At 39.9% G+C, this 19,544-nt stretch overlaps 1 protein-coding gene across 3 annotated transcripts in view; it reads right to left on the minus strand.

Annotated features, from left to right (window-relative positions):
• Positions 1–19,544, minus strand: part of CNTNAP4 (contactin associated protein family member 4) — a 557,001-nt gene that overhangs the window by 169,181 nt on the left and 368,276 nt on the right. For all 3 annotated transcript variants that reach the window (XM_058674663.1, XM_058674664.1, XM_058674662.1), the window contains one exon: positions 9,197–9,390. In XM_058674663.1, coding sequence (XP_058530646.1) covers positions 9,197–9,390 — 194 coding nt within the window. The remainder of the gene's footprint in view (positions 1–9,196; positions 9,391–19,544) is intronic.

The raw sequence follows: 19,544 nt of genomic DNA on the forward strand, positions 1-19,544 counted from the left end.
GCACTGACTTAAGGTTGACTCTAACATTCGGTTATGTATCACATTCCTTTACATCTACCAACAAATATTTATTTGGGTGGAAACAAACACACATTAAAAACATGTGCTTGCAGTGGTGTTGTGTTCTCTCTGATCTACAAAGTTGGCCACTTAGTAACAGTCTGTTTTGTAGCAGGTGGTCATTCTGTGTAACTGTGCTAAATCTCAGAACCTCTGTATCTTTCATCAGCCAAACTCAGGACCATGACGTGAGACAACTGTACTTGAAACAATGAAGACAACAAAACAGAGATGCAACAATTCCAGAAATATAATAAAGGTTTCTGTTTGAATAATCAAGGATACATTAATTCCATAAAAATGTAGTGTTAAACTATCAAATCTACTTAAAAGACTAGCACCCTCTCATTCTTTAACCTTGCAATGTGTGGTATAAAAGAAGTATGGGCATTTATGAAAGAGAATTTGCAGAATTGGACTGTGAAGTGCCAACACATGTTGATCTGCTCAAACTAATTTCTAAAATGTTGAATTCATGATATTTTGGCAATTGCTTTTAAATGAGTGAAAATTATACTCACACTTACTTTTCAATCACTCACAATACACTGGCTGAGTCTTTGTCACAACTGTGAAAGGATCCTGTGTTCCATTTCAGAGCAGCAACATGAATGACCTGCATTTTCTAAATTTTTATCAAATATTCATTTGTCAGCCAACAGAATCATCTGTATAAATCACATTTTTTGGACACTGGACCATAAATGCTATTCTAAGGAAATGTTTTAATCTGTGATATTAAAAAAAATCCTATATCTATCAAATTACATTTCTATTAAATTAGCTATGTAGATAACAATCACCTTCTAGATATTACTTAAGAGAAGTAACAGAGTATTAGGTGATTCGAGGAACTGAGGAGTCATCGCCATGTCTGGTGCTTGAAGTGAGAAGGAGCCTTCCCGGCAGGATATCATTGCGCCTGCTTCTCCAGCAGCACTGGCCTTCTCTCTCTGTATTACACACACACAGCCACTCATGTTTCCTAGGTCTCCCCACAGATTCATTAGTATTATATAGCCAGAGTGAAACTCTCCTAAAAGAAAGTTGGCTTGTTACATATGTGTGGTGTGCATCCTATAATATCCAAAAACTACATTAAAGACAGCCCCCCAAAGGGGAGGAATGCTAGGAAATACATATTTGCAAAATAGGACAAAGCATTAAATTCCTTGCTATGTGCCTCAATTTAAAAAAAAATCTAGTTCAGGCCAAAATAAAATGTGTTTTCCCTGGTGGAAGGTCAGAGTGCAGAGCACAAGTGACCATGATTTGTTTTTCCCGCTTTGGCAATTACAGATGGACAGAGAGCAAGCCTCCCCAGAATGAGAACCAAGTGACCATCAAGTAGGACCTCACAGCCTATCGGGGCTAAAAGGTTTTCTGCAAAGGTAGGTACAGCTTAGGAAACCAACATTTTCAAATCTATGCACTGATTATTAATTCTCTTACTAATTTGTTCAACATAGGTCATGTGTACACTGCATGTTGGATGCCAGAAATATTTAGATAGACAAAAAAAAGCCTCTCCTAGACAAATGCAGGATGTGTAGGTGAAGGAGAGCAACAGATGGTGACTGCGCTACATACTCCCGTGGTCATCTCTCCACAAAGACATGCATTTAAACAGCTCCATATGCACCACACCATCTCCACAAGTGCTACAAACTCTTTTCATCCAGACAACCAAGTGAATCACTCCATCAGTATGGGTCTTAGTGAGGGCTTGCTGTGCAAAGGCCCTGCATGATAGAAACCCAAACCCCTTGTCCCCAGAACAGTGCTCATAGACAGCACCTGTAAACTGTGAGGTGGACTCACATTTAGGTCGGCATCATCATCATCCACGCACTGGCTGCACGTGTGCCCACAGACTGCGCAGATGAAGCTCTTGGTTCCTGGCTTTGCCCTGGCCCAGTGCTGGCTATGGTGATTAGCTGGGGAGTAAGCCAGTAGATAAAAGATCTTTAAAGATTTTTTTCACCACCAAATCCAACACAATCAAGGCAACACATGACAAACCCAGAACCAGCGTCTCTGGAAGAGGAAAAAGCTGAAGGCATTTCCACTAAGATTCAGAACCAGACGAGGATGCCCATTCTCAGCATGATTATCCAATGTAGTTCTGGAAGCTTAAGCCACAGCCATTAAGCAAGAAAACAAATCAGAGGGATGCATAATTGGAAAGGAAGAAGTCAAATTCTCCCTGTCTACACAGGACGTGATCCTGTATATCGGGGAACCAAAAGATTCCTCTAACAGATTGCTAGAACTCTTAAGAAAATTTGGCAATACTGCAGGTTATAAAATCAACACAGAGAAGTCAGCAGTATTCTTAGAAACCAATTCTGAGCTCTGGCTGAGAAAGAAATTGTAAGATCAGCCCTATTCACAATAGCTACAGAAGTACTTCAATATCTTGAGGGAAATTTAACCAAGAATGTGAAAGACATCTACCACCAAAATTGCAAAGCATCAGTGAAACAAATATAAGAAGACACAAACGAAATGGAAGAAAATCCACCATGTTTATGGATCAGAGGAACTAACACCATTCAAGGCTCACACTACCTAAAGCAGGTCACAGACTCAATTCAATCCCAATCAAAATTTCAAAGACATTTGCCACAGAAAAGGAAAAAAAGACCCTAAAATCCATAAGAAAACACAACATATCCAAAGTACCAAAAGCAATATTACAATCAAAACAGCCTGTCTCTGGCACAAAAATAAACCTGTGGACCAATGGAACAGAACAGAAACCTTAGAAATGATGCCATGCATCTGTAACCAACTGATCCTTAACAACTGGGCTAAAAATCATTGCATGGAGAAAGAACAATCTCTTCAACAAATGGTATTAGGAAAATTGGATTTCCCCATGCAGAAGTTCCATCCCATATAAAACCAACTCACAGTGCCTCAAAGATCCAAATTTAAGGCTGGAAAGCATCATCCTACTAGAGCAAAACGGGAGAAATGTTGCAAGAGAATGGGCTTGGCAAAGACTTCTTGGATAAGACTCCAGAATAACAGGCAATAAAAGAAAGAAAGAAAAAAAAAAGAATACGTTAAGCCAGAAGCCTTCTGCACAGCAAAAATCAGCAAAGAGAAGTAACCAACAGAATGGGCAAAAGTAGGTGCAAGCTATGCATCTGATAAAGGGCTAATTTCCAAAATACGTAAGGAACTCAAGAAATTCAAGCACAACAAAATAAACAACCCCTTTAAGAAAATACCAACCCAATGAATGAACATTTTTTTTCCAAGGATGAACTACCAATGACAAACAGGCTCATGAATAGATGCTGAATGTTACTAGTCACTATGGACATGTGAAAAACAAGCCACAATGGCGTATTTCCTCAGCCCAGCAAGGATAGCTAGTATTCAAAAATGTAAAAATAGCAAATGGTGGTTAGGATGGGCAGAAAAAGGAATCCTAACATATTGTTGGTAAGAGTGTAAGTGGTACAACCAAAACGGAAAACAATATGGACATTGTTGAGAAAATTAAAAATACGGGTATCCTATGATCTAGTTAGCCCACTCCTGGGGATGAAAGCAGCATCTGAGTCACCTTGCACTCCCATATTGAAAGCAGCTCAGCTCACAACAGCAGGTACATGGAACCAACTTCCATGTTCCTCAATTGATGATCCTGGATTTTTAAAATTTTATACATATATACACACAGATAAACATATATATGTATATATGTATACATATATATAACATATATATTACATTCATATAATATACATATATGATGATTTATTACTCCACCATAAAAAAGAATGAAATCCTGACATTTGCAACAAAATGGAAGAAAATAGAAATCAGTACGTGAAGTGAAATAAGCCAGACCCAGAAAGACAAACACCGTGCTTTTTCTTATTTGTGGGATATATCACATAAAAATTGTGTGAATAAGGGGTCGGCCCCACGGCATAGTAGGCTAATCTCTGTTTGCAGTGCCAACCTCCCAATGGGTGAAGGTGCCAGTCTCAGCTGTTTCACTTCTGATCTGGTTCTCCGCATAATTTGGCCTGGGAGACCAGTGAAGGATAGTTCAAGTCCTTGGGCCCCTGCAATCATTTCAGGAGACCCAAAAGAAGCTCCTAGCTTCTGATCAGCTTGGGGAAGTGAGCCAGCAGCTGGAACATATCTACCTCCCTTTCTCCCCTTATAACTCTGTCATTCAAATAAATAGATAAGTTCTTCTACTACATTGAATACTACCCAGCCATTAAAAAGAATGAAATTCTATCATTTACAACCAAATGGTCCCAAATAGAGGCCACTATGCTCAGTGAAATAAGTCAATCCTAAAAGGACACATATCATATGCTCTCTCTGATATAAGACAATCTTCATGCAAAATGTAAGATCAACAGCCTGTTCAATAGTGTTTTTACTACATCTCAGGGGTTTTGATATTTTTGTTTCTATTTTCATTCATTTTTTTTTCTTTTTAATTTCTTCACTGACACATAGATCCCACAGTAGCATCCTTTGCTTCAGGCTTTTGATTTTCATTTCTTTAGCAACACATTGGTCATTTAGTAGCATGTTATTTAATTTCATGTTGTTGTTAATTTTCTATTTTTCTCCCTGTTTTTGATTTTGTTTTATGGTTTTTCATTTAAGGAAATGTATTTTAACTGTGTAATAGACACTAGCTTATTCAGATATGAAAATACAATGCAGTATGTATCTCTACTTCCAAATAAAAATTGGACATCCAATGAAACTGTTAAGTATATCTTGACAATAGGATGCTGACTCTGTCATTGTCCATACCTACAATGTCAAAATACACATAAAAAGCAGAATGGTGGACTTAGGACTGTTTATGAAGGACTATACTATTGTAATGGTTTAGGGGAAATCTGTAGGGGGTGGAGTGTTAGGGAGGTGGTAAGGGAAATCCCAGAGCCTATGGAACTGTATCATAAAATAAATAAATTAATAAAATAAATACATTTAATATTTAAAAATCACTAGCATTACTATACACTAATGGTGACTTATCTGAAAGAGAAATCAACAGAGAAACCCAATTTCCTATAGCTACTAAAAAATAAATATCTAGATGTAAATTTAACCAAAGAATTGAAAGATCTCTACAATGAATACTACCAAACTGAGACAAAGAAAACTGAGGAAGACACACTGAATTGGAAACATAACCCGAGTTCATGGAGTAGAAAAATTGATGCTGCTAAAATGTGCATACCGTACAAGACAGTCTACAAATTATTAGTGCAATCACTGTCAAGACATGAATGGCAGTCTTCACAGAACCAAGAAAGCAATCCTGAAATCCACATGGAATCAGAAACCCCAAATAATCAAAGAAATCTTGAGTAAAATGAATAAGGAAGAGGCATTACACTGCCTAACTTAGAACTTTTTAAAATTTTACTTCTTTTTATTATTAACATTTTATGATACAGTTCCATAGGCCTTGGATTTTTCCTTATTCTACCCACCCCCGCCAGTTCCCTCCCCCTTCACTGAGTTCCCCTATATCATTACTATAGTATAGTCTTTATCATAGTCACATGTCCATTGCGGGCATGGACAATGGCAGAGAGTCCAGCATCTTATTGTCAAGACATAGTAAACAGTTTCATTGGGAGTCCATCTTTGTCTGGAAGTAGAGATGCATACTGTATTGCACCCTTACATTTGCATATGATAGTCTCCATTACACAGTTACTATACATTCCCTTAAATGAAAAGCCACAATACAAGATCAACAGTAGGAAAAAAAATAGAAATTTACAATGCCATAAAGTTAAATAACATGCTGCTAGATTTAAATAGCAATAGTGATGGCTTCAAAGGGACACACAGAAAAACAGAACAGAATGGATAGCATAGAAGTAAATCCACACCTCAACAGCCAGCTAAAAGCACGCATTAAGGAGGAGACAGTCTTCAATAAATGGTTCTGGGGACAGTGGGCATTCACAAGCAGAAAAATGAAATTAAACCCATATTTCTCACTATGCACAAAAATCAACTCAGAATTGATTTTGAGTTGACCTGAAAGTAGGAAACTAGTAGAAGAAAATACCTAGGGGAAATACTCAGGACATTACAGTGGGCAAGGAATTTTTGGATAGGGCCCCCAAAGCACAAGAAACAACAGCACAACAAGACAACTGAAATTTTATCAAAGTAAAAAGTCTCTGCACAGCAAAGAGAGCAATCAATAGAGGGGAGAATCAACCCATAGCCTGGGGCGAATATCTGAGAACCACGCATCAGAAGGGGTTGATAACCAGTATAAATAGGGAATTCCAACAGAAAAACAAACAACAGACAAACAAAAACTGCCCCAGATAACTGGATTTTAAAATGCATAATATATGTAAATATTTTCAAGAAAAATATATAAAGAGCTAACAGGTCCACGGGAAAAAAATGCTAAACATCACAAGTGAACAGGAAAATTCAAATCAAAATTACAATATAACCTCACACCAGTTAGACTGGCTATTAACCCAAAACACAAACGACAGCAAGTGCTGGTAAGGATATGGAGGAGCGAGAACCCCTGTGCAGTGCAGGTGGGAATATAAACCAGAACACAAAATAGTAACAAAGTTCCTCAAAAAATTACAACTATCCTATGACCCAGCAACTCCACCATGGGGTACATAGTCAAAGGAAGTGAAATCTGCTTGCAGAACAACTCCATTCACATGCTCCTTGCTCAATTATTCAGAATTGACAAGACAGGAAGCAAATTACATGTGTGTCACCTGCTGAACATGCAAAGAAGATGCAGCACACGTACAAAATGGACAAAATCCTCGCAGATGCTGGATAACGGATGGGACTGAAGGCTATGATGTCAGAGGAAATAAACCCAACACAGGAAGAGAAGTATTCCATTACTGCATTCATGTGAAATCTAAAAATGTTTAAGTCAAAGTAGCTGAGAGTACAAATGACAGTGGGGCAGGAGAGACAAGACAGTAGGAAGAAGATGTGCTGGTGTTCTCTGGCAGTAGGGTCATTACAGATAACTGCTTTCCTTACCAAAATACTCCCAAGTTTTCATCATAAACAGATGATAGGTTTACCCTGATTGGAACATTACACCATATATATATATATATATATATATATATATATATATATATATATATATATATATATATATATATAAATCAAAGTACATACTTTGTACATAGGAATTTTTACATAGAAGCTAAAAGTTCTAATTTTGTAAATCTTTAAAAAATACAAGTGAGACAAAAGAATTCTCTCAAAATATTAAATCAGTATGTCAGAAATAAGCCAAAAAATGACCTTATAAGGGCTAAAGGGAGTCATTTTTATTTAGTGAGATTGGAAGAGTGTGTTACCAAAAGGATGTGTTTCCTTCTTTCATTTTTTTTTCATCCACTCATTCAAAACAAAGATGTGTTTGCAATGTACCAGGAACCATTCCACTCTGGAGATGCTGGGACAGAAGTTGGGAAGGCGGAGTGTGCATTAATAGGGAACACTCACTCCAGAGATGGTGACAGTAAATTAACCAGCAAATGGAAGCACTATCTGAAAACCAGTGTGACAAGTGCTCCCTTTATTTATGACTTGCTGTTTGGGATTAACAACACTATCATTCATGCCACCCTGACACCTCATCACAACAGGAGTCAGCCAATGGCAGTGACTGGGTCTGAGGCTTCCCCAAACCTGACACCTGGAAAACCAGTCTTTGTCATGATGGACATACCATTTTTTTAAAATGTCAGAAACATGCATTTTTAATGAACACAGCTAAATATTAGCATGTACTAGTCACTTCTCTCATTTAAAATCTATTAGTTTATAAAAAGAATAAGAATAATCCAAACACCCAGTGAAAATAAACACTTCCTTAAGCTTTGTCATTGTTTCTAATTATTGTTTATTTTGTCCCTACCTGCAGTGGTTTTCTCAGAATTAACTGATGCATAACTAGGAGTCCCTCTCCTTCAATGCTTACACCACAGGTTCAGCTTGCTTTGGATTTTTAGCCACTTTTCTCACAAGTGTTTGTAGGCAACTACTGCCTCCAACCCACCATCTTCATTACAGAACAAACTAAGCTATTTCTCAACTCAATTCATGTCAAGAAACTTGAACAGAATGATCACCAAGAGTTTTAAAAATACAAAGGTGAGTAAACCACAGCCTATTTCTTCCACGAGTTTATAATGTGTCACAGAGTTCCGGGAAGTTTTTAAAAAGAGGCAATTGACTGGTCAGAGAAAATTATCATTATGTGGCCAAACAAGCTTCCAAATTATCTGTGTGGTAAGCACGATGCTTCATTAAGTTACTCATCTCTCTGGTTCTGGAAACTTAACCAGAGGGGGCGAAAAATAGTTCTCTGATTGCAGTATACTGCCCATGAACCATGTAAAATCCAAACAAATGCTTTTCCATATGAGCAAAGAAGTCTTTTCTTCATCAACAAGAAATTCCCTTTAGCTTCTGTGTTCCATCGGGTGTTGGAAAGCTGTCAGTCCATTACACCCACGTTATCCCCTGATTACAGCCCACCTCTTTCAGGCTCTCTTGTGGGGATTTCACCCCTTTAAACAACAGAGTTTTCAACCCACTTTCACAAGACTATAAATAAATCATATGTGTGCTAGGAGTATGTAATATAATCACATATGCATATAGAAACACACATATGTTAACTCCAATTATCATATATAAAATGTACTACATAGTAAAGACGGTTTCAAAAATCTCAGACCCATCAAAAGAAATCACTGGAAATAAAGCCAATGTAGAACTACCAAGTCTCTCAACCAAGCTTAGCATTATTTTTATACAAGTTTTGTTTATTTACCAGATGTTGGCAGTGGTTAATGGGGCTACCAATATTTTGTCTTTAATTTGTGAAGACCCAGTGAAATACATTTACTTTTGAAATTTTCATACATTTGTCATGGAGTATGGTAAGAGATGAAGATGTATCATGTTTTCTTTTAAAAGATATTTTCAAAGTATTTAGAAAGATTTTACAGCTTGGCTTCCTGGAAGCAGCTGATCAGTAGCAGGCAGCAGGAACTGCACCTCTCACCCCAGAAGAGTGCCATTGGCTGCAGAGACTTACCCAGATGCTGTCCTCTTGCCGATACTGTTTCCAGTTCCTGCCGCTGTCGCTGAACATCAGGAGGTAGCTGGTCACCCAGTTGGAGCTCCCATAGCCCCCCTGGGTGGCCACAGAGGTGATCTCCATTCTCTCTCCAAGGTCAATCTGCAGCCACTGGTATTTGTTCGACACCAGTGGAGACCAGCCTCCAGCTCCTTTTGTGAAAACAAGGGGAGGAGGAAAGGGAGAAAGAATTATTAGCGAAAGTCAATTTAAGAGTCAAAATGCCACAAAAAAACACAATTCCTTTTCCTGGTACTTGAGAAAGCCAAATTTTCAAAGAAAAGGAAAGAAAGAGAAGGTGAGGGGAGGGCAAGTTGGGAGAGGAGAGAAGTTTCCCTGAACTTTCTAAGTGCTTAGCTAAGTACTTGCACAATCCCATCAACCCTGGGATTAGAATGCTTTGTACACACACATGAAGGCATAATGGTTTGGACTTCAATCCCTTTGCCCAGGGTTGTTACAGGGAATAACTTCTAATTCTGGTGACACTAGACGATTATCTCTGACCCTGCTGAGAATTCTTGGAGAAGGGAGTGGGATGTGTGGTTAAACTGTGGAAATGACTGACAGTTTAAAGAGATCTTGCCCTCAAAGTGTTTATAATCTTATGAAGGTATCAGGCATTAAGAAAAAGCTGTCTAAAACACAAGCAGAGTCCTGATTTGCTGCCACCTGCCATGCCAGTACACGTCCCAGCTGAATTAATTCTGATCCAGCTCCCAGCAAACGGCCTAGGAGACAGCAGAAGTTGGTCCCCGTGTCCAGATTCCTGCTTCCCCCACACATGGGAGTCCTGGGTGAAGCTCCTGACTCCTGGCTTCAGTCTAAGCCAGCACTAACCAGTTAGCCATTTGAAGAATGAACCAGCAGATACAAGATCAAGGTTTCTCTCTTTGTAATTCTGGCTTTTTTTCCTGATATTTTTATTGCTATTGTTATTTTTCCATGATATGGTTTTGTAGGTATAGGGATTCCTTCTTACCCTTCTTCTTCCTCCCTCCTCATTCTCTGCCCTCCCCCATCATTTTCCCCCCTATTATTACAATAGTATAGTCCTTCAGCAACAGTTACAAGTCCAACATTCTGCTATTTAAGTGTAACTCTGGTTTTCAAAATAAATAAACACATCTTTAAAAAATACATAAAACACATTAACAATGACAACAAAGATGTGCAGAGAGCTGTAACACAACAAAAGTTGTAGAGTTCTATTCCATGGTGGGTTGGAGCCGACTTACAGCAGTATATGAGAGATAACAGTTCATGTTTCAGTTTTCTAAGCCAGTTATGAAAAATTCATATCTGCAATGGGCCAGGGTGGAAGTCTTCAGCAATAGAAACTGTATAAAGAAGCCCCTGTCCCCATCCCAAGCTGGTTTATCAACACACTATTGGCTCCATCCTGCCTGGAGAGGGATAGTAGCAAGAGAAGGGAGAGGGGAGAGAGAGCCATGGAAAGCATCATGCAGCAAGTTGTATTTGACCTCCTGCAAGTAGAAAAGAACAGTCTGGTGTGTGTTCAAAGCCGTATGATAAAATAGACGACACTGTTTCCATGTTACTCAGCACACTAGAATATTACAGATGTTCCTCCTACAGACCTTAGCATGTTTGATTCATTGTGACAAATACATAATTCTAATATGATACGTTAATAATAGGGAAAGCTGGAGGAGTTTATAGATTGTGAAAAATACACTAATGCAACTAATGTTAACAGTGCGGTGTGAGAACTCTACTACTGCACAATTTTTTATTTGTAAGTCTAAATTTCTTTGTAATGAGATGCTTTCTTTTTCCAAAGATCTATTTATTTACTTGAAAGTCAGAGACAGAGACAGAGAAAGACACAGAGAGATCTCTTCCATCTGCATAAAAAAATTACATAAGAAAGTTCATGGAAAATGAAATTGAAAGGTAGATTCTCTTGGTGCAATATTTTGAGATCATAGTTTTTTTTTCACAAGCACATGTTCAAACATTTTTTGTACCAAAATAAATGTATCTTTTATTTCCATTTTCATCAAACAATTTGAAATCCACTAAGAAAAAAAGGTTCATTATTCCAGTTCAACATAATTTTGAAAAATTTTGAGGAATTTAATATTGACATTGGTATTTATGTAAGTAAAACATAATCATCGAAAAGTCATGAAATGAGGCTTGACATCCTCTTGAATCTGTCTTTATCTGACATCCGCAATCTGTTAAAACGCAGCGTTTAAGGTTGGCATTTGGCATAAGGACTAAGACATTGAGATGCCTGTGTTTCCTATCAGAATGTTTGAGTTCAGGCTCTGCTTCCAATTCCACCCGCTGATGCACTCCTTGGGGCAGCAAGTGATAGCTCAAGTAGCTGCGTCCCTTCCAGCCATGTTGAGACCTGCAGAGTCTTAGACTCCAGGCATTGGCCTGTTCCAGGTACAGCTGTTCGTGGGTATTTGGGGAGTAAACCAATGGATGGATAGGAGATTCTCTCTCTCTTGCTCTCGCCCTCTGTCTACAACCTGCCCCCTCTCTCTTCCTCTTTATTTCTTTCTCTGCTTTTTAAATAAATAGATGAGTAAATAATTTACAATGAAGCATCTACTACATAACAGCCTCCCCTCCTCCAAAGAACATTGGGTTTCTTTTCCCTATTCCTTGACAGGTTTTAATACTAATCACTAGAATTTTAGAGGAAGATGATTATTAATTTCTGTGCAGTTTTTAACTCAGTCATTGTTTTGGAATCATTACCTTGTTTTAGGAAGCCTTGTGTACAGGCCCTAGTTCAAAGACATGCTCAATGAATGTTTTCTGTTTTGCTGGCTGGCATGCCGCTGTGAAACCTGAGGGGACACACCTGTGTGGACAACTGATTCATGAGGTTTAAAGATTCTTCTGATGGTGGAACACAGCCCAGGAGCCCTGGGATGGATGAAAAGTAGAACTCATTTTGACATGCATCTCCCAACAACAGAAGGCCACCAGGCCAGCCACACACATGGCGTTGCATTGAGAAATCAGATAATAAGGTGAGCTGTAGGACATTGCTCACCTGTGGCATGTGGGTGGCTTAGAGAGGTCCCCTGTGGATCAGCTAATTTGAATGGCATCTCCAGAAGGTTCTGGGACACAAGGAGCTAACCTGAGTTGTCTATTAGCTGGTCCTATCAACCCTGAGAGTGAGAATTTAAAAAGGATGTGATGATGTATTGATATTGTAAACTCCTCCAAATCTAGCCAGGGCTTCAAAACGGAGTCAAAATGACATCTTTTTAGAAGTTACACAACAGAGTTCTCTCTCTAGCATGTCATACTGCAGTGAGCATGAGGACTTAATTCCCAAGGTTCCTGACCGTACTGTCTTGAGAATTAGATACTTTCTTCAAACGTCCTTCTCACTTCAACCGAATCACTGCTCCACAGTGTCTTCCATTCCAAATATAGAAGACTTACACCCTACCTCTCATTTGAATTCAAACTGCAGCATTACTTGGCTTATTTTTAATTTTAATTTTTCCAATATTGCTTGCATCTCTGCTGGATTCTCTGTTAGATCATTTTAAAATCTGTGGCTCATTTCTTAGAATCTGTTGGAACAACAACCACCTTCTTCTGGGCACTTTGCTACATTAATGCTTAGCGTTGATTGAGTCTGTGAGTATGAGGTGTCAGGCACTCCTGCAAGACATTGCTCATTCTCAAAGCTACTACTAGGAGATGATGAGTCAGAAGAATCTGAACACCTTGTCTTTGTGCATGAAGTAGGTGAGAGGCTCACCTCAGTGCCTCTCAGAAGGACACGATGGATGTCCATGGTTCCCTGTAGATGCGGGAAAGGTGGCGCTAATGGGGTTCAGGGAGCCTCAGGAGTTGGCACCAGGCAGTAGGATTAATGGCCTCATGTGGCTAAAACTGCAGCACGCCAGAAACGTGATGGGAATGGTGAACAGGTGCTTGTTCTTTCCAGGGTCCTATCCAAGCCCACTGTTGTATCATGTGATCTAAACATATCAAAAGTCTGGGGTCTGACACTAACCAAGCACCCTCAATTCTCTGATGGCTCCAGCTGCCCCTCTTGTTTTCCTCGTTTCCTTTTTTATTTCTTCAGAAAGGAAAATGAGGAAATAATGAAAGAAGTGCCCCCAACCAGTCATTTCAACCTCTAAGTTTAATCTTTGCACATTTGGACCTCTGAGAAAATGATTTTATTCCTTGTTCTTTGTAGTTAATTTTAAGAGTCAAACTTTCGTAATGAGGGTACTTTTCGTAGTTGGAAATTTCACATTTCTCAGGCATTTCCGCACACAGATAAAGACAGGTATTTTTTAAAGCGAACCAACGAGAGAAGCACAGCAAGGTACAAAGAATCAGCGGGGCTCCGGTGAGTGCCAGTCGGACTATCAGTTCTCATCAGGACCAAGAGTTGATGGGTGACCATTCCCTCTTCCCAGCTCAGCCCACTGCTGCAGGGACTCTCAGCAACGGGAAATATTGGCAGTTAATTGACCTTGAACGTTTCAATTTCCTACCTGTGGTGAAAAGGTACTACTGGTATGCAAATTAAGCTAGATCATTAGTGAGGTACACTGATGAAGTAATAGAAATTCAGATGTTCTAAGCTCTACCGAGTAATTTTGGTCAGATAAAGTCAATCCCAGAGAATGTAAAAATCTTCTTCCGGTTTTAAGCTGAGCTTTACTGCAAACATACATGTCAGAACAGTGTGATGCGGTGTTACATTTGTTTTAATTTTCACACAAATGCTAAGAATATGGAAAAGGTAAGATAAATAGATACACACACACACACACACACACACACACACACACACACACACACACATGCATGCTTGGAGAAAGACACACAGATCTAAAGATGGCAGCAGACCTTGGCATGCCAGCTATGGTGACAGGTGAAGGACAACAGTGACAGGAACTACAAGTACAATTGCAGACAAAATCATCAGCAAGTGGCTATCACCCATGCATCTTGCCTTCTGGAGGCGTATTTTCAGTTACCCCTTGTGATACAGAAAATTGTAAGTTGAATTACTATAAGGCAAAACCTTATCAATAAATCTTTATTTTGTTTATTAGCTAAACATTTCAGCTACCAGTCAAGGGTAATTTGTCCTTGATGTACTTTTAATATACCAATAGATTTAACATCACTGTAAACCCATGCCTCTGACACTATGAAGCCCATCCTTTCGTAGCCCTATATATTCTGGGGTTACTTGTCTTCCCTGTCCATTTGCTTCCACCCCTCAACCCTCCCTGCTTCATCCCACCTTCCTCTTTGTCTTACCTCAGATTTCTTGCTGAGACTTGGACATATTCAGATGTCATGAATTTATTCAAACTGAAATATTTCTTAATGCTTTATCTGATAACCTAAAAGCTCACTGGTAAAAATAAAATTTCTCCCTTTTCGTAAGACCCTTAAACACTGCAGCTCTGCTATGACGATTGAATTTTAAAAGCATATTGATTTCACCAACATTCAGCAAGCATGAGAGACTATGGCATCATAACATGGTGAGTTCTAAAACAATCATTTTTGTTACTGCCTCCAAAGAGTCATGATCATAGCAAAGCTGAGCTTAAAAAAATGCAGTGTCTGAATGGAGATTCTGGTGTGTCCTATCTGTTGTCTACTAGTTTCCAACCTCAGATTCTTGAGAAACTTGCTTTTTAATACAGGATGCTCTGAATTGTAAGGAAAAAATAAACTGTAGTATTTCCAATGCTTACAGTATGCCAAGGCCTGTACCAAAAATTATTTATGCAGGCCTAAAAATTAAAATTGTCTGGTGAGATGAAATATGCTTGAACAACTCTGCTTTCAAATCAAACAAAAATATTTCAAGAGGGTAGATAATGCTTCCCAATATTATGCTAATTATTTTAGTGTAGGTGAGAAACTGCATATAGTTCAAACTCTCAAACTTTGTAGAAGATATCAGTTTAAAAATCATGCCATTTTTCATTCTTCTAGAATCATCGCAGCGATCACTGTTCATAGCAATATATATTTTGTCCCAGGAATATATTCAAGAAATGCATTCAGTGTTACCGACTACTCAATCCTTTGGATAGATAAATTACATGTAAGCCTCAGATACCCTGTCTGCTACACACGGACACTGGTCAGGGAAACAAATCTTACAGTTTTAAGCAAGAAAAAGCAGAGAGAGCAGAAACCTCCCAGTTGGAAACTTAAAATCGAGATAACAATCAACTCTATCTCCGGGTAATATTAAAAATGGCCCGCCAGCCTTTCTGTCTAGTCCTGGCTGAAGGTGACTTCTCACGGCAGGAACTACACAGAAAGTGGGGGTACATGTCTTCCTGAAGGGCACAGATGTTTCAAAGACACAAACTGCAAGTGAGCACAGTTGAGTGATGATCTTAGCCACTATGAAGACACTTAGCTCTCTGGAAGAACCTCAGCTTAATTAGAACTGTCCTGGAAAGTCTCCCTCACAGATATTTTTCTCCCCAAATGTGATTTCATCTAGACTTCCCTGAGAGTCTATGGATGCCCAGATCGTTTCGATGGTGACATTAAATTAAAAGAAACGGAGAGAACATGGTGTCGATATTTGTTTGGCTCTATTCAATGGTATATGTTGTCCCTGGGTGACCATTTAGAGCCTGTTCACAAGTTTGTATTTTTGCCAATGCCGTTCTTTGTGCTGGAGGAAAATAAGACTCTTGGTGTTGGGCAGCGTGCTGCTTGCTGCTTGCCGCAAGCTCGCTCTTGAATCTCGGCACTGCCCCCATCCATCACGTGGACTGTTGCCGGGCCAGGCAGGTGGCCAGGCCATGAAGCAACCCCAGGGTTTGGCTGGGACTGTTGGCAAAGAGACTCCTTGCTTGGCTGTGCATGTGGAGAGGAGGAAGGCTGCCTGCGTGCAGCCAGCGTGGAGCCCAGCAGGCAGACGGGGCACTGAGGACACTGTCGGGGGCTCTGGGTCCAGCCCCACCTCCATGCCTTCGCTGAGCTTTGTGGTCACATGACCCACCTCTTCCACATGCTCGACACACCCAGGGTCTCAGCGGCAGGAAGTGCCCCCTCTGCACGCCTCCTTACTGCTTTTTCTCTTCACTGGATCATTCCCATTAGTAGACCCAGTCACCAAATAAGCTGTCACTTTCCCCATTTGAACAGGGAAAAAGGATTCTTGTGACTTCATTATATATATATATATATATATACACACATACATCTATATATCATATATACATTCACATACATACATGCATATACATATTGCTTCATTTCAGATTCATTTTCTTCAAATCAGCCTTCCATATCACACTCTCAGGACATCTCCAGCCAGCCAGACCATCTCTCTGCCGCACAGCTGAAAGTGTTTCTGCCAGAGCCACTGAAGCACTCTAGGCTGCTCAACCCAATGCCCAGGCCCCAGGCTTCCCGTCATACGACCTGCCTATGAGCTTCGAGACTTTGAAGCACTCCGTATGCCTGGATATACTTTGCTCACTCAGCTTGCATGAAAGAATCTTCTCAATTTCCTTCCTAACTCACCGGTTGCTCCCTGTCAGTCCCATGGCTGGTTCTTTCTCCCAGTTTTAGGCACACAGACTCCAGGCCTCAGTTCTCTGCTGCTTTTGTCTCTTCTTTCACCCCTTGAGTATTTACCTATGTGTTACAGAATGTAAACATTTGCCCACACCTCTTGCTTGATTCTCAGACTTAGACTCCACTGTCTGTTACATGGCACTAATGTCTCCAGAGCTGAACATCGAGGCAGTTCTCCAGTGCTGCTCTGTGCACCCCATCCTCAGCCTCATTTATGGCAATTCTTTCTCAGGCTAAAACTGTGGAATTGTTCTTGACTCTCCTCTCTTTCACATCATCCTACCAAGTCACCATAACATTCTGACTGCTTCTCTACTCTCAGCAATCCTGCTACTTCTCCATGGTGCTCTACTGCTTCAAGCCACATAGTGCCTGCCTAGACTCCTGTCAATTTCACAATCTGACAAAGTAGAAGGGAAGTTGTCATCATGATCATGCTGCCTATAAACTCCTATGCAACTGGCCTCCTCTCCCACCACACCCTCTTACCTCTGCCTGCCCTTGAATTCTTTTTCCTGGATGCTCTGATTTGAACATGCCCCCTCAAAGTTCATGTGTTGGAAACAGAATCCCCAAGTTCATGTGTTGTAGAAGGACATTCAGAATCTTTGCTATTGTGGGAGACATAGCCAGTTGACTCTCCCCTGAAGGCACCAGGAGCAGTTGATATGGAGATGAATGAGCAGGAGGCCTCCTGGTTCACAGGGTTAGATAAAGGACCTGCTGGAGGATTGGGAGACTGTCCCTTGCTGTGGAGATGTAAATGGCTCAAGCCCCTCCTCCCTGGATGCCTACCTGACAACCTTCTTTTAAAAGCCTGATGCTGTTGATAAACTTTGGCTACTGACCATCAGTCAGTAGTCCACACGTGCTATCCTCTCTGTGCACCAAGTCGCTTGCTGCAGGACAGCGAACAGTATGTTAAAGATATTTGAAAGTGAGGCATTTGGAAGAGAATTAGCATTAGGCAGAGTCATCTGAGTAGGCTCCACAGTAGGACTTAAAGGGCTTAATAAGGCAAGAAAGAGAGACCCAGGCTAATGCACTTGCTCTGTCACCATGAGATGCCTTCCACCACAATAGGATGGAAAATGCCCTTCCCAGCTGCTGAGCAAATGCCCATCCAGGCTTAAACTTCTCAGCCTCTACAACATGCCAGCTAACTAAATCCTTTCTCTACAAATTCTGTGGCATTTTGTTCTAGCAACAGAAAATAGACGGAAATAGAAAAAGAAACAGAAAATAGAAGAAGACCTCAGCTCATTCTCCTCCATCAACAGTGACTTCCTGGCCATTCCTTGGACCAAATAAACACTGGTCCTTTACCCACTGAGGAGCTTTGATAAGCTCTTCTTCCTGCCTGGAATTTTCTTCTCTGAGATTTACTGGGTTAATATCTTTGCCACTGCCAAGTCTTTACTTAAATCTCACCTTCTTATAGAAGACTTCCCTGATTAAAATTTATTCAACCCAATAATCCTTGCAACTGCATCGCCCTAAACCACTTTTTCAGGTTTTTTTTTTGAGAAATTGCCAACTTTTAACACAGCATGTGATTCTCCCACTTATTGTATTTATTGTTGATCATTTACCTTTCCCCCAGTAGAGTACAAACTGCACAGGACGATGGGTCTTCGCTGGTTTGTCACAGACTAAAATCAAATGTCTAGCACATTGCCTGGCATGCAGCAGCTATGAAATAAGTACAGCCATGTTTACTGAATGTGGGGGCAGTACATTGTGTCCATGTGTGAGTACCATGAAGTGTACTGATGTACCACCCAAACACAATGTGGTAGAACCCGTCACACACATAGTTCCTGTGGTGACTTGCACCTCACTAATACTACATAAAAGCAAGAACGTTGCTCTCTGCAGCTCAGTATTCTGATGCTATTCACAAAAAGGAAGTCTAGATCCTTAGCTGAGATGTCCACACAAGCGCACCAGTACACACAGACACAGTTCAATCACTTGTAAACTACATTTTCTAGATATATTTATTGCTTTGTTTTGGGAACTTTTGATAACAGCAAAAGGAAATGCATTTTCACTTCAGCATCCCAGCAAGGTTCTATATTAGTAATACCTGACTAAATTCTCTTTGGTTCAACTTCTTTGCTGTCAATCAATTTTCCCTCCTGGCACACTGCCAGACTGACGTGCAGGCTTACTTCATGTGTTGCCAGATCAAACATCTCTGAGATTTTTAATAATTCAGTAAATAGAAAAATAAATATTTACATCTTTCCTCTGTTCAGGCATTTTGATTTGTAAATTGCGTTTGCACACCTTATGATAGTCAGATTTCCTCTGGAAGATTGGAAGAAAGTTACAAAACACCAAATTCCATGACGTTAAGTTTGTGTTTTACCATAGTGAGCTTTACAGAATTCAGAGTAGCAGTCTTGAAATACCAGCTTTTAGCACGTGATGCTAGAAACCCCAGTGATCATCCACACTTGCCCATGCATTTCTTTCTAAACCTACGGTAATACTTTTCTAAAACTCTCAATGCAGATCTGTTACAGCAAGGCAGGTCATTTCAGTAAATGACATCATGCATCTGGGAGAGCATACTGGCAACATCTCAGAAGTTTAAAAACCATTTTTTTTTGCTTCTGCACCTTTTTTTTTTTTTATTTTCCCTGGCCGGACTGAAATGATAAGCTGTCATGAGTCAAATATCCTTGTATCATTCCTTCTGGGT

The sequence above is a fragment of the Ochotona princeps genome, chromosome 16 (genome assembly GCF_030435755.1).
Source record: "Ochotona princeps isolate mOchPri1 chromosome 16, mOchPri1.hap1, whole genome shotgun sequence".
Taxonomy (NCBI): domain Eukaryota; kingdom Metazoa; phylum Chordata; class Mammalia; order Lagomorpha; family Ochotonidae; genus Ochotona; species Ochotona princeps.